The sequence below is a fragment of the Crinia signifera genome, chromosome 4 (assembly GCF_055691185.1).
Source record: "Crinia signifera chromosome 4, ASM5569118v1, whole genome shotgun sequence".
NCBI classification, from domain to species: domain Eukaryota; kingdom Metazoa; phylum Chordata; class Amphibia; order Anura; family Myobatrachidae; genus Crinia; species Crinia signifera.
The window spans coordinates 88,612,827-88,638,200 of NC_139220.1; the positions used below are offsets into that span (position 1 = coordinate 88,612,827).

Below are 25,374 nucleotides of genomic sequence, written 5' to 3' on the forward strand. Positions count from 1 at the left end.
ACTGGACTGCCATGGCTGAGGGTATGGAAGGACTTGGAGCTTCTCTCTCAGTATTTATATGGGGGTGCTGTGGTACCTACTTTTTTATGTGTGGTACATTATTATTTTTTTCTGTCTGGGGACCAAAGAGATAGGGGAATGGGAAAAGAGGGAGAGACAAGGAATCGGGTAGGAACAGAGAGGGGGTAAAGTGTGCAGACAGATGAGAAGATAAGGGAAGAAAGAAAGAAAAATCCCAGGCACAAAAGCTTTGGACCTGGAAAATGGTTGGTCAAAAATAATATTATTAGTCATATTTAATCATGTAATCCGGGGGTTAAATGTATTTACTGTAAATGTCGGTAACACAACATTTACAGCTGTGTTTCGGAAGCTGGTGCATATGTGTGTTTCTGTATAACTATATAAATGTAATCCGATGTTGCACCTCATATAACAGAAAAGTGTCATATACCATAAATGCACCACACCGCACAATACACCGAGTCACCTTTGACACATGGACTAATCCCTTATACTGTATGCTTTGATGCTTACATCCATTAAGAGGCGTATCATATCCAGCAGTGTGCAGAGCCTCCTTACTGCCTGCCGAGCTCCGCGGTGGTGTCCAGGAGTCAGCATACAAGCGAGCCTTCATTTCTTCCTTCAGGATCATTCTCCCAATACCGCCCTGAAGCTACAACACAAGGTACATTATGTTCCATTGTACAGCCTGCTATGTACAGACAGACCTACAGCAGAACGAGCAGGTGCCCATTGGTACACTATATGCAGGGGCACTAACCCTAATAGCAGAAACAGATTTCCTTAATCATTTGTTTCTATTAAAAAGGGCACGAAAATATCTTCTGCTTTATTGTTACAATACTAATTTACAGTGGAAGTTTATCATTTATACTCTCCCGTTCCCATTCATATTTGCACATTATAAAATAATTATTATTTATTTTAATATAATATAAGCATAAACTATAAGTATATACTGTATGATATAAAATGTAATTCCTGGACATAGGGTATTTATACATTTAATTTGTTCTCTTTTTAAAAGGTAACTTCTACCCATAATGACAAAGGAATACTATAATAATAATATAGTATAATACCAAATCAATTATTAAAAAATGGATTAATAAGAAAAAAATTAAAGAAAACAATAACATGTGCCAGTACCTTGTCTATTAATGATGTGGTATTGTCACCTGCATATTGTATTAGGTACTCAATCTCTGATACCGTTCCCTCGCTCTACTGATACCCTGCATATTGTACAAGGTACTCGCTCTGATACCTTTCTCTTTAACCCCTTCCTGACAGAGCCAGTTTTTGCGTTCCTGACAGAGCCCTTTTTTTCAAATCTGACATGTCTCACTTAAGTGGGGATAACTTTTTTTTGCTTTTACTTATCCCAGTGATTTTGAGATTGTTTTTTCGTGACACATTGTACTTCAAGTTAGTGGTAAATTTTCGTCGATACGGTCTGTGTTTTTTTGTGAAAAATACCAAAATATCGTGAAAAAATGGAAAATTTAGCGATTTGCAAAATGTTAAATTTTCTGCTTGTGAGACAAATAATCTTACCACTCAAAATAGTGAATAACTAACATAGACCATATGTCTACTTTATGTTGACATCATTATTTCAACTTCCTTTTAATTTTTTTGGACACTAGGAGGCTTACAATATGAATAGCAAATTCTCAATTTTTCAAGAAAATTTCAAACACTGATTTTTTTAGGGACCAGTTCAGTTCTGATGTGACTTTGAGGGACTTGTATGTGAGACACCCCCATAAATGATGCCATTTCAAAAACTGCACCCCTCACAGTATTCAAAACAGCATTTTGGAAGTTTGTTAACCCTTTAGGTGTTTCACAGGAATTAAAACAAAGTGTAGGTGAAATTTCAAAATTTCTTTTTTTTTGCAGATTTGCAATTTTAATACATTTTTCTAAGGAACACAGTACATTTTACTAGAGAAATGTGACTAAAAATTGATTCCCCCAATTCTTTTGTTTTCATAAATATCCTATATGTGGCCCTAGTGTGCACGGTGACCAAACCACAGGCTTCATAATAGAAGGAGCACCTACTTGATTTTGGAGCCTCCTTTTTATGAGATTATTTTTTAGGCACCATGTAGGTTTCTAGGCACCATAACATGCTAAAAGTTAGGAACCCCCCCACAAGTGACCCCATTTTGCAAACTACACCCCTCAGGGAATTCATCTAGGGGTATAGTGTACATTTCAAACCCGCAGGGGTTTCACCAATTGTGGTACAACTGGGCAGTGAAAATGAAAAATTATTTTTTTTACACAAAAATGCAGTTCTGGCTCCAAATTTGTCATTTTCAGAAGGTATGAAGGAGACAAAGCACCCCAAAATCTGTGCCCCAATTTCTCCCGAGTACGGCAATGCCTCACATGTGACCAAAAAATACCAGTTGGGTGCATGGCAGGACTCAAAAGGGAAGGAGTGATTTTTGGATTTTGCAGCTCAGATTCTGGTGGAATTTTGGTGGGTGCTATGTCGCATTAGCAAGACCCCCCAAGCACCAATACAGTGGAACCCCCCCACAAGTCACCCCATTTTGAAAACTACACCCCTCAGGGAATTCATCTAGGGGTATAGTGTACATTTCAAACCCCCAGGGGTTTCACCAATTTTGATACAAGTGGGCAGTGAAAATGAAAAATTACATTTTTTTACACAAAAATGCAGTTCTGGCTCACAATTTTTCATTTTCAGAAGGTATGAAGGAGAAAAAGCACCCCAAAATCTGTGCCCCAATTTCTCCCGAGTACGGCAATGCCTCACATGTGACCAAAAAATACCAGTTGGGTGCATGGCAGGACTCAGAAGGGAAGGAGTGATTTTTGGATTTTGCAGCACAGATTCTGGTGGAATGAATGGTGGGTGCTATGTTGCACCAATACAGTGGAACCCCCCCACAAGTCACCCCATTTTGCAAAGTACACCCCTCAGGGAATTCATCTAGGGGTATAGTGTACATTTCAAACCCCCAGGGGTTTCACCAATTTTGATACAAGTGGGCAGTGAAAATGAAAAATTACATTTTTTTACACAAAAATGCAGTTCTGGCTCACAATTTTTCATTTTCAGAAGGTATGAAGGAGAAAAAGCACCCCAAAATATGTGCCCCAATTTCTTCCGAGTACGGCAATGCCTCACATGTGACCAAAAAATACCAGTTGGGTGCATGGCAGGACTCAGAACGGAAGGAGTGATTTTTGGATTTTGCGGCTCAGATTCTGGTGGAATTTTGGTGGGTGCTATGTCGCATTAGCAAGACCCCCCAAGCACCAATACAGTGGAACCCCCCCACAAGTCACCCCATTTTGAAAACTACACCCTCAGGGAATTCATCTAGGGGTATAGTGTACATTTAAAACCCCCAGGGGTTTCACCAATTTTGATACAAGTGGGCAGTGAAAAAGAAAAATTACATTTTTTACACAAAAATGCAGTTCTGGCTCAAAATTTTTCATTTTCAGAAGGTATGAAGGAGAAAAAGCACCCCAAAATCTGTGCCCCAATTTCTCCCGAGTACGGCAATGCCTCACATGTGACCAAAAAATACCAGTTGGGTGCATGGCAGGACTCAGAAGGGAAGGAGTGATTTTTGGATTTTGCAGCTCAGATTCTGGTGGAATTTTGGTGGGTGCTATGTCGCATTAGCAAGACCCCCCAAGCACCAATACAGTGGAACCCCCCCACAAGTCACCCCATTTTGCAAACTACACCCCTCAGGGAATTCATCTAGGGGTATAGTGTACATTTCAAACCCCCAGGGGTTTCACCAATTTTGATACAAGTGGGCAGTGAAAATGAAAAATTACATTTTTTTACACAAAAATGCAGTTCTGGCTCAAAATTTTTCATTTTCAGAAGGTATGAAGGAGAAAAAGCACCCCAAAATCTGTGCCCCAATTTCTCCCGAGTACGGCAATGCCTCACATGTGACCAAAAAATACCAGTTGGGTGCATGGCAGGACTCAGAACGGAAGGAGTGATTTTTGGATTTTGCAGCACACATTCTGGTGGAATGAATGGTGGGTGCTATGTTGCACCAATACAGTGGAACCCCCCCACAAGTCACCCCATTTTGCAAAGTACACCCCTCAGGGAATTCATCTAGGGGTATAGTGTACATTTCAAACCCCCAGGGGTTTCACCAATTTTGATACAAGTGGGCAGTGAAAATGAAAAATTACATTTTTTTACACAAAAATGCAGTTCTGGCTCACAATTTTTCATTTTCAGAAGGTATGAAGGAGAAAAAGCACCCCAAAATATGTGCCCCAATTTCTTCCGAGTACGGCAATGCCTCACATGTGACCAAAAAATACCAGTTGGGTGCATGGCAGGACTCAGAACGGAAGGAGTGATTTTTGGATTTTGCGGCTCAGATTCTGGTGGAATTTTGGTGGGTGCTATGTCGCATTAGCAAGACCCCCCAAGCACCAATACAGTGGAACCCCCCCACAAGTCACCCCATTTTGCAAACTACACCCCTCAGGGAATTCATCTAGGGGTATAGTGTACATTTAAAACCCCCAGGGGTTTCACCAATTTTGATACAAGTGGGCAGTGAACATGAAAAATTACATTTTTTACACAAAAATGCAGTTCTGGCTCAAAATTTTTCATTTTCAGAAGATATGAAGGAGAAAAAGCACCCCAAAATCTGTGCCCCAATTTCTCCCGAGTACGGCAATGCCTCACATGTGACCAAAAAATACCAGTTGGGTGCATGGCAGGACTCAAAAGGGAAGGAGTGATTTTTGGATTTTGCAGCTCAGATTCTGGTGGAATTTTGGTGGGTGCTATGTCGCATTAGCAAGACCCCCCAAGCACCAATACAGTAGAACCCCCCCACAAGTGACCCCATTTTGCAAACTACACCCCTCAGGGAATTCATCTAGGGGTATAGTGTACATTTAAAACCCCCAGGGGTTTCACCAATTTTGATACAAGTGGGCAGTGAAAAAGAAAAATTACATTTTTTACACAAAAATGCAGTTCTGGCTCAAAATTTTTCATTTTCAGAAGGTATGAAGGAGAAAAAGCACCCCAAAATCTGTGCCCCAATTTCTCCCGAGTACGGCAATGCCTCACATGTGACCAAAAAATACCAGTTGGGTGCATGGCAGGACTCAGAAGGGAAGGAGTGATTTTTGGATTTTGCAGCACAGATTCTGGTGGAATGAATGGTGGGTGCTATGTTGCACCAATACAGTGGAACCCCCCCACAAGTCACCCCATTTTGCAAACTACACCCCTCAGGGAATTCATCTAGGGGTATAGTGTACATTTCAAACCCCCAGGGGTTTCACCAATTTTGATACAAGTGGGCAGTGAAAATGAAAAATTACATTTTTTTACACAAAAATGCAGTTCTGGCTCAAAATATTTCATTTTCAGAAGGTATGAAGGAGAAAAAGCACCCCAAAATCTGTGCCCCAATTTCTCCCGAGTACGGCAATGCCTCATGTGTGACCAAAAAGTGGCAGGACTCAGAAGGGAAGGAGTGATATTTGGAGTTTGCAGCACAAATTCTGGTGGAATGATGGTGGGTGCTATGTCGCATTAGCAAGACCCCCCAAGCACCAATACAGTGGACCCCCCCCACAAGTGACCCCATTTTGCAAACTACACCCCTCAGGGAATTCATCTAGGGGTATAGTGTACATTTCAAACCCCCAGGGGTTTCACCAATTATGATAAAACTGGGCAGTGAACATGAAAAATTACATTTTTTTACACAAAAATGCAGTTCTGGCTCAAAATTTTTCATTTTCACAAGGAATGAAGGAGAAAAAGCACCCCAAAATCTGTGCCCCAATATCTCCCGAGTACGGCAATGCCTCACATGTGACCAAAAAATACCAGTTGGGTGCATGGCAGGACTCAGAAGGGAAGGAGTGATTTTTGGATTTTGCGGCTCAGATTCTGGTGGAATGAATGGTGGGTGCTATGTGGCATTAGCAAGACCCCCGAAGCACGGTGAAATGATGAACCTAATATTCCATAGATGTGTGGTATATTTTAAAACACTCCTTTATACATAGGCCGGGTTTGTCGGGGCAAGTGTCACACTGGAAAATAGTTTGCTTTCTTATTCCCTTTTTATAGCAAACTTTGCACCTTTTTTGTGTCCTGCCCTTTTTTCCAGTGGAGGGGATTTCATCAGGAAAATGCTGCCCTGGTACAATACGGGGGCCAGTACTAGAAGTACTGGGGCCCTCTGCCTGCTGGTTCCCAAATATTAGGCCCTTTATGACTTCCTCTTGAAAGTGCATAAATGTCCCCCTCTGGCCGGTAGAACGGAATAGCACGTAAGCGTTATACAGTGCCATCTGGATGATATACACGGCCACCTTCTTGTACCAGATTTTTGTTTTCCGCAGGGCACTGTACGGCTTCAGTACCTGATCTGAAAGATCCACTCCGCCCATGTACCTATTGTAATCCAGGATACAATTAGGTTTGGAGGTGTGGGTACTGGTACCTCGTACAGGGACGGAGGTGGTACTGTCTCCGTGAATTGTTGTCAGTATAAGGACATCCCTCTTGTCCTTATATTTGACCAACAACATATTTTCGGTGCATATTCCCCTGCTTTCACCCCTTCTCATTACTTGGGCAATGTGCGTTTTTGGGAGGCCTCTTTGGTTCTTGCGCACAGTACCGCAAGCTGCTGTACCTCTTGAACCAAGGGCCTTAAACAGGGGGATGCTAGTGTAAAAGTTATCCACATAGAGGTGATAACCTTTATCCAGGAAGGGGTGCACTAAATCCCAGACAATTTTCCCACTAACACCTACGAGGGAGGGGGGGCATTCTGGCGGTTGAATTCTTGAATCCTTCCCTTCATAAACCCTAAACCTGTGGGTGTACCCTGAGGTGCTTTCACACAGCTTATACATTTTTATGCCATACCTTGCCCTCTTACTGGGAAGGTACTGGCGGAATTTAATCCTTCCTTTAAAATGTATAAGGGACTCGTCGATACAAATAAATTTTTCAGGGATGTACACCTCTTCAAATTTGGCACTGAAATGATCAATGACCGGCCTGACTTTGAATAGCCGGTCAAAGGTGGGATCATCTCTGGGTGGGCACTGTGCATTATCGGTGTAATGTATAAATTTAAGAATTGTCTCAAATCGAGTCCGGGGCATGGCCATACGGTAAAATGGAGTACTGTACAGAACATCTGTACTCCAATATTGCCTAATTTCTGGCTTTTTTACTATGCCCATATGAAACACCAGACCCCAAAACGTCATCATCTCTACTGCATCTACAGGGGTCCACCTAGCAAATGATGACGTGGGGTTTTGAGCAATAAACTGCTGGGCATATAAATTAGTTTGGTCCACCATTAAATTTATAAAATCATCAGAGAAAAATAATTTGAAAAAGTCAATTTCTCTGAGACCTGTGGAATCAAATTGGATTCCTGGCATGCCCAAAAACTCAGGAACCTGGGGCTCAAAATTGTCTGGTGGTGGGGTCCATACTAGATCAATTATTGGGGGGGGAATCTCAGCTGATCTACGGGGGCGTCTTTGAGGGGGTCCCTCATCAGCAGAGGAGGAAGAGGAGCTTAAGGCAAATCCTTCAAATTCCCCGCTTGCATCACTGCCTGTGTCAGAGTCAGAAGCAAGCATGGCATATGCCTCCTCCACTGAATACATTCTCCTGGATGATTGGGAGGACATTTGGGAGGACATTTGGGAGGACATTTGGGATGCCATTTTTATTTTTGTGTTACCGGTAGTGAAATGTTTCAACACGTGTATAGTGTAGGGGGGGGCACAAACTTTATTTCAATCCGGGGGGTATGTAGTGTGTAGTGTGTATGTGGTGCAGAAAAAAAAAAAAATGCTTTATACCAATAAAAAAAAAAAAAATGAAGGGGTTAAAAAAAAAAAAAAATGAAGGGGTTAAAAAAAAAAAAAAGGAAGGGGTTAAAAAAAAAAAAGGTCCTGCGCCAAAAATTGAGCACAGATGTTGGTCAGTAACGTCTGTCACTGAACAGCGCTCAAAGGCAACAGGAATTTGATCAAAAAAAAAAAATAAATAAAAATAGATCAACCCTGTGCCGAAAAAGATGATCAGTGATGTACGTCACTGATCAGCGCACAGCGGCCACAGGACACCCACAAAATCACAGTGTGTGTAAAAAAAAAAATTAAAAAAATACCCCACAGCACACACACAAAAAAAAAAGGTGATCAGTGATGCGACACTGATTACCAGTGAGGTGCAGCAGGTGCACAACCTTTGGTGCAACTGACAGGTATATATAAAAAAAAAAAAACCTCTGTACCCCCAAAAAAGTTGCTGATCACCTCAGATATAGTGATCAGCACAAAAGGCGGGGACAGCAGACACAAAATTTAGCACTCTCTATCACTATCTCTCTCTATCTCTCTATCTCTCACTATCTAACACTATCTAACACTCTATGACACTGCAGCAGCAGCACTCACAGGTATATCTATATATAAAAAAAAACCTGCGCCCCCAAAAAGTTACTGATCAGTTAATTTATACTGATCAGCACAAAAGGAGGGGGCAGCAGTCAGTTATATAAAAAATATATAGCACAATCTGTCACTATCTCTCTCTATCTCTCTCTATCTCTCTCTCTCTATCTCTCTCTATCTCTCTATAACTATCACACTGCAGCAGCACAAAATATAGCACTCTGTCAGTAGGCCTCTCTCTCTATCTCTCTCTCTCTATCTCTCTCTCTCTATCTATAACTATATCACACTGCAGCAGCACAAAATATAGCACTCTCTGACACTATCTCTCTATCTCTCTCTATCTCTCTCTATCTCTCTCTATCTCTCTCTATCTCTCTCTCTCTATCTCTCTCTATCTCTCTCTATCTATCTCTATCTATCTCTCTATCTATCTAGCTAATACTAATACAGTGCAGCAGCACAATATCACAGTATGGCACAATTATTGCACAGGATCCAGGAAGCAATCAGCAGCGATCAGGTAAGTATTGCAGCAAGTATTTCTGGTCAGTATGGCGGCAGGGGGGTACGGTGACCGCACTGCACGCTTTCCAGACCGGAATGGCGTCTGCAGTGCAGTCACCGTTAGTTTAAATCTCCCTCCTTGGCTGTGATTGGTCCGTCGGTCCGACGGACCAATCACGGCCTTTGGGGGCGGGCGGGGTGAGGTGGGGTGACACCAGTGTCACCCTTACACCCCGCGGTGATTGGTGCTGTACTTTACAGCACCAATCACCTCTGATCCCGTGTCACCGGCGAACGTTATTCGCCGGTGACACAGGAAAACGCTGTGAATGGCTGTTCACACTGAACAGCCAATCACAGCGATCGCCGACGGGGGGGCGGCATCGCAGCCCCCCCGGGGCATGCACGGACATGTCTGCTGTCAGGGACAGCAGACATGTTGAAACTGTCACCGCGTCTATAGACGCGGTGACAGTTTAAATCCATGACGTACATTTACGCCATGTGTCGGGAAGTGCTTCCCGACCATGACGTAAATGTACGTCAAATGTCGGGAAGGGGTTAATAAAGCCTCTGATTTAGGGGTAAAAACGTAACCTGAAGGCTACGCAGATGGCTGATGTTCACGAGGTCCGATGCTGCCTCCTAAGGCAGCAGCAGATCAGAGAATCTTGAAGTTGCCCAATGAGAAACACTGTTCTATAAAAGTTATTCTGAACTTTAAAAATGGACGCTTTTGTTAACAATTAAATGTACCTATATAAGGTTCTAAGCCCGTAATAGAAGTTGTCCTTCTATGGAACATGTTTGTGAAAGTAGAGTGAAAAAAAATCCTTACTCATAAACTACAGTAGGTACTTTATTAAATAACATGATTGCAAACATAACACTGATACCTTGTGCATGCTTCGATCAAACCCATCCTCCTCTCCTCCTGATGAGAATCTCCGCGCTCGAGGCACTGTACAGCAACGGAGACAAAGAAAGAGGTTATTGTACTCTCTTGTTTCCATAAGCCGTAGAACAATGGTATTATTGAAGTAATGGTGACTTGGATGCATTATTCAGGGTGACAACAGCTCCAGGCCGTTCCAATCATAGCATTGTATTTATAATGCTGGTTCTAGTCACTGAAATGGTCCCTAGATTTCTTTCCAGGGCATAGTGATGGAAGAGGAATAAGGAAATATGCAGATATATAGCAGGATTGGGATTTACCACTAGCATGCTAATACTTGCTTTAAGGCACATCATTCCAATGAGACTACTACACAAATATTCCAAAGTGCAAGGCATTTATTTACACTGCTATATTAGGTATCTGTAATGAATCAAAGAGAAAAAGCCATCATGACAGAAAACTGCATATTACCTATTGGTGCCTATTGCGTAAACTTTTGCTACCACTCCAGGTTCCCTCCCCAAATGGTCCCTGACTGTCAATCACTTTTTAAAGAAACCCCCCACCTCCTGCAAGTGACATTGCGCAGCCTTGGTGCATGCACAGCCAGCTGATAATGACTCAAGTCCATAAAGATAGTGTACATCTCTGAATCAGGCCCAAAGCACCTATCAGTGTCAGTAGAGCATCTTCAATCAGCCAATCACAAGCCCAGTCCTGTAGAAGTGATCAGGGCCAACTGTTTAATGAGGAAGACAAATGTGTTCTTTTGCAGTACACAGTATTGCAAAGTGCCGAAGATTTGATCAGAGAGGGCGTGGCTATGCCTATGTTTGGATACTCCCCTCCTGTGTTTAACCACGCCCCCTCATGACATGGATATGTTGCCTTGGTTACCCGTTCCTGTGGATGTATCAACGGCCTCAGGTGGCAGAGGTATGGAATGAGTGTTGGTACCAAAGTACAGTGGCCTACACTATGTGATATTCCTTATGGCAAACTGGAATTTTTAATCTCTACAATAAACCATGTTGGTATGTTTCACTCAAATACAAAAAGATTAACTGTTAGCTTTGCGGCCTGCAGTTAATGGGCGCCTAATAGGGTGGTTTTGTCAAGCTGTTCCTACTGGGGGTGTCAACCCCTAAGGGAAATACAATGGAAAAAGAGTGGGTGGAGCGCTAGAACATGATTAATTGGTTACAATTGATATACATAAACATAAAAAACATGAATAGCGTGCAATCGCACTGGGTACGGTATAGAATATAAAACAGATTGATACACCAAATGGTAACAATTATCTAGTAAATTCTATGTAAAACAATGTAGAATACTGATAGGTAATAAAATAGATGGGTCTGATACTTATTGGTCTGTAGTCCCGTTTTGTAGCCCTTGGGGTAGGGAGACGTTTTGTGGGTATTGCATTATCCTTGGGTCAGTCCATATGAAGCTGGAAGGTAAGTGGGTCCATAAACCTTGCCGGATTAAAATCACGCTGGAGGATAGGAGTAAGCCCCTGTTGGAATGTGGGGAATCCTCAACGATAATGCGGAGTTGTTATCCTCAGTATGCACGTGGTTTTATCCCGAATAGATGTTGCAGCTGTTAGCCCAAGTAAAGCAAAGATGGAATATGTCTCCAAAGTGAGGGTGGGGAGGGGGTGGAGATCAGACCAAAAGCACCCAATAAAATTAGCAGGTGCTCCCTGACATTGTTTTACATAGAATTTACTAGATTTTGTGCAATATGTGTTACCATTTGGTGTATCAATCTGTTTTAAATTCTATACCATACCTAGGCCCTTATTCTGGTTGGTGCGGCCAGAGCCGCACACGGTGCTCTGGCCGCACAAACCAATCCCCGCCCACGAGACGGATCGCCACGGCCGTCCGTACACGGACGACTGGCGATCCGCATAAAAATGGTGAAGGCGTACGCCTCCACCATGGTGGGAGCTGCCCCCTGCATTCGATGGTCGTCGACCATCGAAGGCAGGTCCGCACGCCCCAGCAGCTCCCGCAAGCTGAGACCACACGGACAATCGTCCGTGTGCTAGCTTGTATGGGGGCTGAGAGCTGACATCCGGCGACGTCAGCTTTCCGCCCCCATGAGTTGCGTCATACCCTCATTACCATGCATACGCCCCGCGTTTGCATGGGAACGCCCATGAAACGCGGGGCGTACACATAGGGAAATGAGGGTATGAAGCCCCTCACGCCCCTATACGCCCCCTTTGCGGCGGACGAAATACGTCTGCGGCGAAGGGGGCTGCACATGCGCAGATTGACCTCTGCGCATGTGCAGAATAAAAACATCGGCGGTACGGCCGCACGCGGGCCGTACCGTCCGAATTAGAATAAGGGCCCTAGTGCGATTGCACGCTATTCATTTAAAATAAAACGTTTTTTATGCTTATGTATATCAATTGTAACCAATTAATCATGTTCTAGCGCTCCACCCACTCTTTTTCCATTATGTTTCACTCAAAGGCAGATATAACTTACTTTAAATGTTCTACTTTATTTTAACATGCTAATAGAGATGCTTGAATAATTGGAACAGATTTCAACCTTGTGCGCGGCAGACATTTGTTGCCGATTAGATTATTAATTTCCCTGCTGCAGCCAAGTCCATCGTTCACCTCTCCACCATGGGGGTTTCAAAAAACAGTTCTTAATCACCCCATCGCATACCACGTAGTATACAAACATTATACACATAACATTACCACCTGTTATATATAAAGCTATTACATTCTATTTGTTATTTATGAAACTGATAACTTTCATATACAACCAGTGCAGCTATGGAATAGCTCTCATATACTACTAGTGTAGTCCTGCCAATAGCTGTAATATAGTGACCGACCTCTAATAAGGTGCTGCTTACTTTTCGGGGAGTACATCCAATACTCAGGCTCCGACTGGTAATAAGGATCGGCAGTGTATGCAGGGAGATATTTGGGGGACTGGGCAAGATCCTCACTTGTTTTGCTTTTGGTTGCTTCAACAGGAACGTCTAATAAAATACAAAAGGGTAATAAATAAAGAGGAGACGTCTTATTAATTTCACACTTCGTGTGGTACATTTACTAAGATGGCAGTTCCAGTGAAGATGGGATGTTGCCCATAGCAACCAATCATAGTCTACTATATTTATTAAGCACCTTCTAGAAGATAATAGATCGTATCCGATTGGTTGCTATGGGACACATGCCATCTTCAATAGAACTCCCATCTCAGTAAATGTACCCTGTGCTCATCATACACTATTATTCTTATATATGTGTGCAATAGAACATTCTGTTACCCTCACTTCAAATTCATATATATACATATATATATATACACATACATAACACACACACACACACACACACACACACACACACACACACACACACACACACATATATAGACAGACACCGATTGTGCATGTTGACCCACCTAAAAAGATGAGAGAGGTCTGTAATTTCCATCATAGGTACACTTCAGCTGAGAGAGACAGAATGTGTGTGTGTGTGTGTGTGTGTGTGGGGGGGGGGGGGACCAGGAAATCACATTGTATGATTTTCAAACAGTTTATTTGTATATTCTTGCGGAAAATAAATGTTTGGACAATCAAAAAGTTAAACTCAAAACTATATAACCTCGGTTGGCTATTACAGATGTCAACGTTTCCTGTAGATCTTGACCAGGTTTGCATACACTGTAGCAGGTATTTTGGCCCACACTTCCATGCAGAGCTTCTCTAGATCTGTCATGTTTTGGGGCTTTCGCCGGGCAACACGGACTTTCAACTCCCTCCGCAGATTTTTCGATTGGGTTGAGGTCTGGAGACTGGCTGGGCCACTCCAGCACCTTGAAATGCTTCTTACGGAGCCACTCCGTAGTTACCTGGGCGATGTGTTGTCATGCTGGAAGACCCAGCCATGTTCCATCTTCAATGCTCTTAATGAGGGAAGAAGGTTTTTGATCAAAATCTCACAATACATGACCCCAGTCATCCTCTCATTAATACGGATCAGTCATACTGCCTTAGCAGAAAAGCAGCCCCAAAGCATGATGTTTCCACCCCCATGCTTCACATTGGGTATGGTGTTATTGGGATGCCACTCATCATTCTTCTCCCTCCAAACATGGCGAGTGGAGTTTATACCAAAAATGTATATTTCGCTCTTATCTGACCACATGACATTCTCCCAATCCTCCTTTGGCTCATCCAGATAGTGACTGGCAAACTTTAAACGGGCCTGGACATGTGCTGGCTTAAGCAGGGGAACCTCTCGGGTGCTGCAGAATTTGAAACCATTACATCCTACTGTGTTACTAATGGTAACCTTTGTGACTGTGGTCCCAGCTCTCTTGAAGTCATTGACCAGGCCCCCCGTGTAGTTCTGAGCTGATTCCTCCCCATTCTTGAGATCATTGATAGCCCACAAGATGAGATCTTGCATGGAGCCCCAGATTGAGGGAGATTGTCAGTGATCTTGTATTCCACATTTTTTTATAATTCGCACCAACAGTAAATCTTTTCTCATAAAGCTGCTTGTATATTGTTGAGTAGCTCATCCCAGCCTTGTGCAGCTCTACAATTTTGTTCCAGGTGTCCTTAGCTCTCTGGTCTTGGCCATGATGGAGAGGTTGCAGTCTGACTGTTTGAGGGTGTGGACAGGTGTCTTTTATACAGATAACCGGTTCAAACCGGTGCCATTAATACAGGTAATGTCTGGAGGATAGAAGAGCTTCTTAAAGAAGAAGTAACAGGTCTGTAAGAGCCAGAAATCTTGCTGGTTGGTAGGTGTCCAAATATTTATTTTCCGCAAGAATATACCAAAACATTTTTGAAAATCATGTGATTTCCTGTATTTTTCCCCCACATTCTGTCTCTCACAGTTGAAGTGTACCTACAGATGGAGCGCCTCTCACTATTGCAGGGGATGGCGGAAGATTCGCCAGCCGCCATCCCCCGCCAGGGGACACGCGCGCACGAGATGCTCGCGCGTCGCCTTACAACTGGGCTCCCCGGGTCCCTGCCGCCTCGCAGAGGGTCGCCCCGGGTCCCCGCCTCCTTGCCGCCCCCCCCTACCCCTCGCCGACGGGAAACTGAGACGCACGTGCGTGTGAGACGCACTCGTGTCTCAGTCAGGTGGAGCGCCTCTCCGCCGGCGATCGCCAGCAGACAGACTCTGGCGATGGCGGAGCAATAGCGAGAGGCGCTCCATCTGTATCATGGAAATTACAGACCTCTCATCATGTTAAGTAGGTCAACTTGCACAATTGGTGGCTTTCCAAATACTTTTTGCCCCACTGTATGTACATTCATTTGTATTTCCGAAGTCATTAGATAAAATATCGACTGTATGAGAAATCAGGCATGCAATTCAGATTTCACATATTTATAAAGGATAAAGATGTATAAATCTGCAGAGAAACATGTATAATGCAAACACATATGTATACATGTACATATGTGTGCGTGAATCAGTCATGGCTGAGGGAGTGATCTGGATTTGCGCAGGTCAGCACATCTGTAAGTAAGTGGCTGGATGAAAGCCATAGTTTCCCACAGAGAAAAGGAATAAAGCTCTTACTTACACCACACAGCCGGCCCGGCACAGACAAGGGAGAGATGGAAGAGAAGAGACACAGCAACACAACTTTTACATATCTTTGTTAATGGTCATGATTACAGCTACTTTATTTCAGACCACGCACAAAAGAGACCCATAGGGCTATGTTTCATTCTAACAACACATCATCTAGGAATCCAGGCTTTCTCCTGGCAAGCAGCACTAAACCCTTTCACACTGCAAGGCATGTTACAGATCTCACAATGGGCCTTATTCTGGTTCACTCTTAGAGGCAAATTCCTTCTCAAATATACAAAACCATGTGCACTGCAGATGGGGCAGATAGAACAATGTTAGCAGGAATTTGCTGTTTCATTCCTCTGCATAGGATTTTCCTACTGAAGGAGCCTTTGGTAAGTACAGTATGCAAGCATAGAGCTGGGATCTAATAGAGAGCCACCTTGATAACACCTCTAGTGCTTACTGGTTGTCAGAGATGGCCACACTGGCAGAGAGGACCACTTGATAACCCCTTTCACATGATCCATGTGTCACCAAAGGTCATTTACTACAACTACCGCCAGAGCAGAACCATTGCCTTTCTTAGGTTACCTTAATATCATTTATTTCTTAGATATATCATGAGCGTAAGCATAAATACTGTCACGTTTAAATGTTTTAGGGCGGTATTCAATCCCAACCACTATTTTCGACAGGGGAAATAGCGGCAGCCGCCTATTCAATGCTGTCATTTCCGACAGCATTGAAGGCGTAATTCAACAAAACAGATCCAACTTTAAAACCAATGGGATCTGTTTTGTTGAAAGCAGCCGTGGATTGTCGAATTCATGGCAGGATCTCGACAGTCCACGGCCGTTTTTGCCGACACACCTCATTTTTGACAATGGAAAGATGCAACATTCTGCCTGTCGATATACTGTCGAAAACGGGCCAGGGTTCCGACTGTTGGAACTTTCGGACAGTCGGAATCTAGGATTGCATACTCCCATTAATATTTTAGTTACAATAGCTGAAGAGCACCCAGAAATCAGTTTCCTGCAGAAGTACAAGCGGGTGGTCTGGTAATAAGTGAGACCACATCACTGGGACATCAGAGACAATACAAGACATACTGTATGGGGGAAGATAGAACCTTTCTATCTCCCATAAAGCAGCTACTGTCTCTGTAAAAGCACTGGATACTTGACCTTATCCGACTTAGATATTTACATCCTGCATAATTAAACCTTATTTCAGCACTTCACTGTAAGGAGAGGTGAACCCTTACACCTGACCAGCATTTATAAAGGAAAATTCTTCATCCAAGGAACACGTGGGAAAAGTAAGCACATGACGTCACAAAGGACTACTTGTGCTGTAATTCTGTACATTTATGGTTCGCAACTGATGCTAACAGCTTTATTTACAAAGCCTGTGTAAGCTGCTGCTCCGTAGCGGGTTGGAGATGGAAATTTAGCACAGCACTTGCAGTCAGTGTGCAGCATGCCAGGCTTTCCCCTGACTGCGAGTGCCATTACAGACTGTGAGTGCCACTTCATACATAAAGCCCCAGGAGTCTTTGTTTCCTTAAGCTCTGTCTTAGCAACCTCATGGTGTGACTCATCGCCTCTTAGTTCAACCTAGGTGGAACACGTCATAAATTTAAAGACGAATGCTTTTCGGGTATGGATCAGTAAGTCTACAACAGGATGGTCGACAAGCATTGGGTCGACACCATTAGACATGCTGACAGGTCGACATGGTTCTAGGTCAACAGGTCATTAGGTCGACAATCAAAAGGTCAACATAGGATTTTCACTGTTTTTTGACCTGAATGTCAACACAGTCAACATGGACACAGGATAAAGTGCACCGCATCCCCTTGCATGGCTCGCCATGCTTCGGTCACGGTGCGCTCGGCACACTATTTTATTCTCCGACCACGCTCTAGTGGATGGTAGGGCATGAAATACCGCCTGTCTGCATATGTCGGCACAAAAAAACGAGAAAAACCCCACGTCAATCTTTTGACTGTCGACCTTGCCCATGTCGACCTAATGCTTGTGTTGACCTAATGACTTGTTGACCTAGACCCATATCGACCTTTCAGCATGTCAACCTAATTGTGTCGACCCAATGCTTGTCGACCTAATGCTTGATGACCGAATGACCGTATCCCTACTTTTCTTACAGGCTTTATGGTTTAGTACTGCTTACACCTATTTTACTATTATCCACAAATATATACAGGCACTATGCTAACAGAACTACAGTATGCACAGCAAAGCGTCAGGTTCTTATTTATACAACACACTGCATGATTCCCAACTGGACCCCAAGTACATGTTGATAAAACTCATTGTGTAATAATGGAATATAGTTGTTTAACAAGCAGCCCTTTCAATATGTACACCAAACTTCTCTCATAACCAAACCATGCATTGTATAAACACCCCATGCTAACCGTGCATAATGTGCTGCTGGTATGGTACAGCATTCATGCATCACTGACAGCTGAGTATGTAACACATCAGTCACTATGCATTGCAGAGCATACAGCACATCAAGGTGTAGCATGCAACTGGGATTTAACAGTACCATGCCGCTTATAGATGGGAGGTTTCCGGTAAATGTTACTCTCTGCAACAGCTGTGAGGAGAAAGGGAAAGGAAGGCAGAAAGAGGGAGGAAAAGACAGGAGGAAAAGTGAAAGAGGAAGTGCAGAGGGGGAAGTACAGGAGACAACAATCACAAAAGACAGAGGAGTGACATGAGAACAGTGAGAAGCAGACATGAGTGAGAGGAAGATTCAGAGGTGAGAGATAAGAGAACAAGAACAAGGAATAGTGCTGCATAAATTGCTGCTATGTGACCAGCCATTAAGCCTAGGGACAAGTTACAATGGAGGTGTGGCTGTGCTACTGCAATGTAGTAATACTAGGAGAGCTGAAGGAAGTGGCACTGTGCCACAAGGGGAGCTGCAGAACACAGGTCAATGCAGTTAAAAAATTGGGTTATATTGTGGAGTTTAAATATTTGTTATTGTCTGCCTATGGCACCTAGTGTAGTTCATTGAACCTCAAAACCAGGATGATATACTTTATCCCTATAGATTGTAAGCTTGTGAGCAGGGCCCTCCTACCTCTACGTCAGCTTGTTACTACCCAGTTTGTTTCCAATTGTAAAGCGCAATGGAATGTGCTGTGTTATATAAGAGACTGTAAATGAATTCCTAGAAACTGCGCTATATACAGTACTGTATGTTTACTGTCAAAGTCTATTCTACTATGTGTATCATTACCACTGACTCACAACTCAACTTCTTATGGGGGTGTTGCATACACCTGCATGTACCAATTAGCTGCCTTAGTCATACAGCTATGAAATCACAGGGACATGAGCTAACGTAGGGATTATTCCTGTGGTGTCAGCCCTGTACTGTTCTACTGCTTCACAGTCTTTAACTTGGCTATTTCTTTATGTGCAGAAGCACCTTGTGCTTTCCTACCTGGTATGTGGAAATGTCGAGGAGCTTGGTAAAGAGTCGGCGTAGAGCAACGTACATCTACCTGACTATAGTAAGGGGAGTTACGCCCACTTTCTGTGCCTGGGATAAGTGTGGTGAATATGCATTGGGAATCAGTAAAAATGGATATGTGTCAAAATGTAACAGGAGAAAGATGAAACAAAGCAAGAGGGAAGAGGATACAGAGCGAGAAATAAGAGAAAGAAAAAGACAAAGCAGAAATAGTGAGGTGCTAAGATTCAGTGGCACATCACACTCAAGACGGGGCGGTTCTGCAGACTCCATCTTGGGGCAGTGCAGGAGGAAGCCCGAGTAACTATGTTATAAGCTCATTATGCAGAAACCTGTATAACTGTTTCATACATTACCTAATACTGAAATTGGATTAATCCAGGAGTTTTGGTTCATTTTAAGAGCTAATAAATCTAAAATACAAGTTGACACAGTAGGACATAAATAAGTGTAAACTTCTCACGATATAAGGAATTTTAAGGTATAAGTCAAATACCATAAAACCATAATTTTACATAGTAGAATATACAGAGATTGTCATGGTGGGCCGTGGGCCATATCTGTCCTGTACGCCACCAGACCGCCCTGAGCTAAAATGTGAAGAATACAGTGCACTACAGTAAGCCTCCATAAGTTACTTTCTGTGGCTTCCAACAGAATATTCATTGGACAAATCTTAGCCAGTCCCTGAAACAGGTACACAAGTTTGGGAAAATACTAGGTCGGTTCAGTGGAGCGTCTTTGGGGGTCCTCCATGAGGACTCCAGACTCATGAAAGAACCAGTTTTGCCTGCTCAGTAGCTATTGGAAACTTGTCAGGGCTGACTTCCTGGGGGAACGTCACCACACAGAGGTTCAGATTTAGCAAGCTTCATATGACTTTTAACCAAGCAGTTCTGAGTATTCCCAAAGTGCTACACAGTATGCTGATGCTATAGAAATATTAACTGTTTTGTGCCAAGGGAGCGACAACTAACAAGCAGTCATTGGCCCTTGCTGGACATTGTTGACCCAATAGAATCCCAGTGCTGTGTGGAAGACATTTAACGGTGCTATTCAACTGGGTCTTTCATGATAATGTGTTTTATGTTATGTGGTTATTTAACTAAAGGTGACCGCAAATTTCAGTAGAACCTAGTGCCCTCCAGTGTTGAAATAGATGGCCTGTGCACTAAGCCATTCATTTACCAGTCAGTTGGATGGAGTTTAGAAAGAATGAAATCCAACAACAGTTATCCTAGGTCATAAAAACCTGAGCAAGTCATTGCCCCAGTCTGGAGAGTACAGTCTATGGAGAGGTACTTACCTGACATGTAGTAATGCTGCGGGGAGCGAGGCATGGTAAGGGAGAGGTCTCTATGGCTGTAAAGAGGAGAATCAATATATCCTGGACTTGATGACCGTCTTTGTCGCAGATCCATCCCTTCATAGATATCCTTTGAAAAGTAGGAAATTCTTAGCACCAGTTTGGTAATAATGGGAATATACACTACACAGGATGGCAGGATATTACATGTAACGGTATCCGGACTGGTCATAGACAGACACATCATAGACAGTTATATGGTCGACAGGGTCAACAGGCAAAAGGTCAAAAAGGGTTAAAGGTCAACATACAATAGGTCGGCAGGGTCTAAAGGTCGACATGGAAAAAATCGACAGGGTTTAAAGGTCCACAGGCAATAGGTCGACATGGTCAAAAGGCCGACATGGAAAAGGTTGACATGAAAAAGGTCGGCATGCATTTTTTCACTACATTTTCAGCCGTCATGTGCCAACAGGCAGTATTTCATGCCCTACCATCCACTAGGGCATGGTGGGAGAATAAAATAGTGTGCCAAGCACAGTGAGGCACCGAGCGAGGGATATGGTACCCTTAAACCGTGTCCATGTCGACATAGACACCCTTAAAACATAAAAAAACGCATGTCGACCATTCGAATGGCGACCTTTTCAAAGTCGACCTTTTATCCATGTCCACCATAAGACCCTGTCGACCTTGTGACTGTTGACCATTAGTGGTCGACCATATGACTGTCTATGATGAGTCTGTCTATGATGCATACCATAAAAACATTTGACAGCTAGAGCTCATACTGTATGTGTCACACAGACTTCGCTGGCCGCTGGTGGGAGTGAGAGGCAGAGGCCAAAGAACAATGACCGCCTACCATTGTTCTAGGCTCATCTTCCTCTCCCGCCGCTCTACCTCCGCCTCCCCCCTCTGTTTATCTCTTCACTGGCTCCCCATTCCTTTCCGAGTTCTCTTTAAACTCCTCACCACCACCTACAAGGCTCTCTCCTCCTCCACAGCTCCCTACCTCTCTTCACTGATCTCTATCCACACTCCCTCCCGTCCTCTTCGCTCCATCGCTGACCGCCGACTGACCTCTCACCTAATCACCTCCTCCCACTCCCGTGTCCAAGATTTCTCTCGCGCTGCCCCCCTGCACTGGAACAACCTCCCGCCACCCATCAGGCTATCTGATTCCCTTACCTCCTTCAAGCGCTCCCTCAAAACCCACTTTTTTCGACTAGCCTATCCCTCCTCCTAACCTCTTTTGATCCTCCTATCCTGCCTCCGTTCCCCTCCGTTCCTACTTATCCTATTGTATTTCGTTCGTCCACCCACCTATTTTTAGTATGTTAACTCTTATGAGCAGGGCCCTACTTCCTCACGTACTCACCCTACCTCATTACCTCACCTGTGCTCCTGTCCTGTTCTTCCCTTCCTCTACTTCATCTTCGGTCTCCTTGACTATTTTGACAACTACTTCTGAACTGATGCTGATTTTAGTTCTACCAGCTATACCCCTATTTATACTGTATCTTTCTACACACCCTGTACGTTACCTTGTAATTTTTTTTTTTTTGTTTTGTTTGCTATGTACGGTGCTGCGGACACTTTGTGGCGCCTTATAAATAAACGTACTACTACTACTACTACTACCATAGCCCATGGCTCCCACACATACAATTATTCAGTACTAATACATATCATTTGCAAAAGGTTACTCTCTATATTCAGCAGTCCTTGCACTACAGCTCCTAATTTGCTCTAACCACTAATCCATGGCTGGCTGGCAGAGCATACTGGGAACTGTAGTTGTTGGAGAGCAGAAAATGATCCAAGTTCCCTCTATGATATAGACAGGGATAGCGAGAGTGACAAATTGCAGGGATTATGTTGGCTGTGACAGGCAGCAGCAGTAGGCAATTTAGTAATAATGTTATACCTCCCCATAGCTGTATCTCTCCAGCATCTCATCCGATGTGTATCTGCTATACGGCTGGTAAGATATAAGGTCAGGACGCTGCACTGCGTAGATTGCTTTAATCTTAGGGAGAGCAGCTAAATCCTTGTAATTTAGAATCTCATTGTTTACTTTAGCCTGAGGGAGAAAGGAGGAAGAGAAGGGAAAAAGACAGGTGACAAGAGCCCATATTTATAGACAGGATCATTCTCACAGCATCATATGGCCCATTTGCTACAATAAGACATCCTGATGCTCTGTGGAAGGTCATCTTGCTAAATATGGCTGAAAGGGTTAACAATATGCACCAGACATAAGCCAGGGAACATGCAGAAGGATATACAGATGGAGCCATCTTTGGTCATCCAGCGGACATGCCGTTCGCCGAGACGTGCGAGCGTCTCACACGCTCATACATCTCATTGCTGCGAATGGGGCACGAGTGTCTCATACGCGCACACACGCGTCCCATTCTCAGAGAAAGGAACAATTGCTATTATGTTTATACAATGTCACTATCTGGGTAATACAAGTTGGGCAGCAAAAATCAAAGTGACAATGACATTTCCAAGTTAGCCTAAAGACCTCCGTAAGAAATGTCTACATGTAATAGTTATATATCCTCCGCTTCTTATGATCAGGTACATGCAGATTAATATGCACATTAGACAGGGAATACTACATCTGTCATTGCGAGATTCCATTGATGTATACTGGCTGACACCTTTCTACAAATGTATCAAGAACTTGAAGATGTAATGTCACTTACACAAATGACCCGGTTGGGGGAGCCAATGCTGGATCCTGGAGGGGAGATTGAGGTTTCAGAAGCCCTTCTGTACTGTGAACACAAAAGGAAGACATAAAAATCTAGTAGACCTATTCAATGAGCATAAATGTGGGCCTATTATGAAAAATGTATGCTAGTGCATATGAGCTATAATACTGGTATTCAGTAAAATATGCTGACAAAGGGGGTTATTCTGGTTCACTCGCAAATTCATAGAAACATAGAATTTGACGGCAGATAAGAACCATTTGGCCCATCTAGTCTGCCCCTTTTTTATCCTTCAGGTAATCTCAAACCTTTTTGATCCTTATTTCTTTGTAAGGATAATCATATGCCTATCCCAAGCATGTTTAAATTGTTCTACTGTCTTAGCTTTTGCCACCTCCTTCTCAAATGGACAAAACCCTGTGCACTGCAGGGGGGCAGATGTAACATGTGCAGAGAGAGTTATGGGGTGTACACACGGAGAACTTTTAACTGGAGATTTTGGCTACGTCTCTTCAAATGAAGGACCTCATTCTGGTTGACACGCAGCGCTGTGAAGTTCGCAGTGCTGAGTGTCTTTTTAAGCCTGTTGTTCGCCGTGGCCGCTCGCACACAGTGCATGCACATGCACAGAAATGCGCATGCGCAGAACAAAGACATCACACTCCTGTGCGAATTCGCATGGGAGCGGTCCAACCAGAATAACCTCCGAAAGGTGTAGGGCTGCATCTCCCGTCCTTGTGTAAGCTCAGTTGTGGAGCATTTGCGGTCTCAAAAATAGATACACAATGAAAATGCTCTACAAACGTAAATGTGAGGTTATTTTATAAATAAAAAGGGAAAAAAATGATTTAGTTACTGTATTTTTTTTTTTCCGGTAAGGTGGGCATAAAAATAGTTATGAAACTAAAAATGCCACAACATAAATGTCAATTTGCTTCCTCCTCCTAAAACATTTATGTTGTGGCATCTTTAGTTTCATAACTATTTTTCATAACTATTTAAAAAAAAAAAAAAATAATATATATATATATATATATATATATATTTATTCCTGGTGCAACAAAGGCATGAGAACATTAGAATTAAAATGGGTCATAAAAGTACAGTCCACTCACTTTTAGCTTCCTCTCTGCACGGGCTGCCTGTTTGCAGATTGGATGCCACACTTCAGAGCCTGGAGAAAACAGAAATTGCTACTTAACAGGAATAATGCCACATAATTATAGCAATCTGTTAGAAGGGAAGAACACAGGAAGAGAAATGACAGGAGAAGAGATGGAGTGGAACCTAGAACAGGCTCTGTGCTCCCGTCAGTCCGTACTATGAGAACACATTTCCATAGCTCACTGGCAGTTAATGGGATATTCGGTACACACAGCAGAATCTGAAGGTCACCTTCAGCATGACAATGGCTCTCTTGGGAATCCTTGATAATAGCTCTGTCTGAATTCTTTGTTCTGCTGGCACTCCAACCATTACGGGGATTTTGTAAGGAGCGATGATGGTATACAGTGTGCTACAGCCATGATATCCCAAGATGTGGCACAGTATGTTTTACCAATGTGACAAGTGAGACAGTCTCGTATATTGCTGCATCCCACAGGCAGATTCCCTGGAGGGTGCAGGCACTGTGGCCAGAGGTGAAGAACCCATGCAAGCATATGGGGTATCCACACTAATAAGCAGATTTACAGTCTGGAGTGCTAAGACATGTAATATCTGCATTTAGGGTATTAGATCATCTTTTTTCTAATGCTAGTATATCAGCAGTTAATTTATGAAAATACATTTATTGGCCACAAAAATGAAATGTTAATTAATGTTAATTAACAAACTTGATTTTTTTTTTAAATAACTGCCTCTATCAGACAGAGGTACAGTAGACTGATTAAAAAGAAATGTTTAACCATTTTCCTTGTTAAAATAATTTCTCAGGCAGTGCATTAATAAAGAGTGCAGGTACAATGCGGGCCAGTAGAGGGCAGCAAAGACGTATTTTGCAATGGGTGACCGAGCTAGAAAATGATCAGCGATGATGTAATGTTAAGCACCTTACCGACTACAAGGCATATTACACAAATACATGTGCCGGCTTCTATAAATGTATAGTTATATAATCTGGCATGCATTCTTACATCATTTTATTGGAAACATGAAGACTTAAAAAAAGAATAATAATAATCTGTGCAGAGTTTGCTGAACATAGTGTATGTACCAGCTTGGGGACCAGCAAGGATCAGCCTAGCAACAGTAACTGGGAGATAGCGAGGCAGAAATAATCTTAGCTGTGGTC

General features: G+C 43.1%; 1 protein-coding gene across 5 annotated transcripts in view; it reads right to left on the reverse strand.

Annotated features, from left to right (window-relative positions):
• ABLIM3 (actin binding LIM protein family member 3) overlaps window positions 1-25,374 on the reverse strand; it is a 189,184-nt gene that overhangs the window by 10,736 nt on the left and 153,074 nt on the right. For 2 of the 5 annotated variants that reach the window (XM_083181969.1, XM_083181970.1), the window contains exons 8-16: window positions 24,197-24,255; window positions 23,073-23,144; window positions 22,286-22,441; window positions 20,356-20,485; window positions 19,020-19,118; window positions 18,111-18,161; window positions 12,830-12,958; window positions 9,930-9,994; window positions 538-679 (exon numbers count right to left, since the gene is read on the reverse strand). In XM_083181969.1, coding sequence (XP_083038095.1) covers window positions 538-679; window positions 9,930-9,994; window positions 12,830-12,958; window positions 18,111-18,161; window positions 19,020-19,118; window positions 20,356-20,485; window positions 22,286-22,441; window positions 23,073-23,144; window positions 24,197-24,255 — 903 coding nt within the window. The remainder of the gene's footprint in view (window positions 1-537; window positions 680-9,929; window positions 9,995-12,829; window positions 12,959-18,110; window positions 18,162-19,019; window positions 19,119-20,355; window positions 20,486-22,285; window positions 22,442-23,072; window positions 23,145-24,196; window positions 24,256-25,374) is intronic. The other 3 variants (XM_083181974.1, XM_083181972.1, XM_083181971.1) reach the window with 3 other exon arrangements.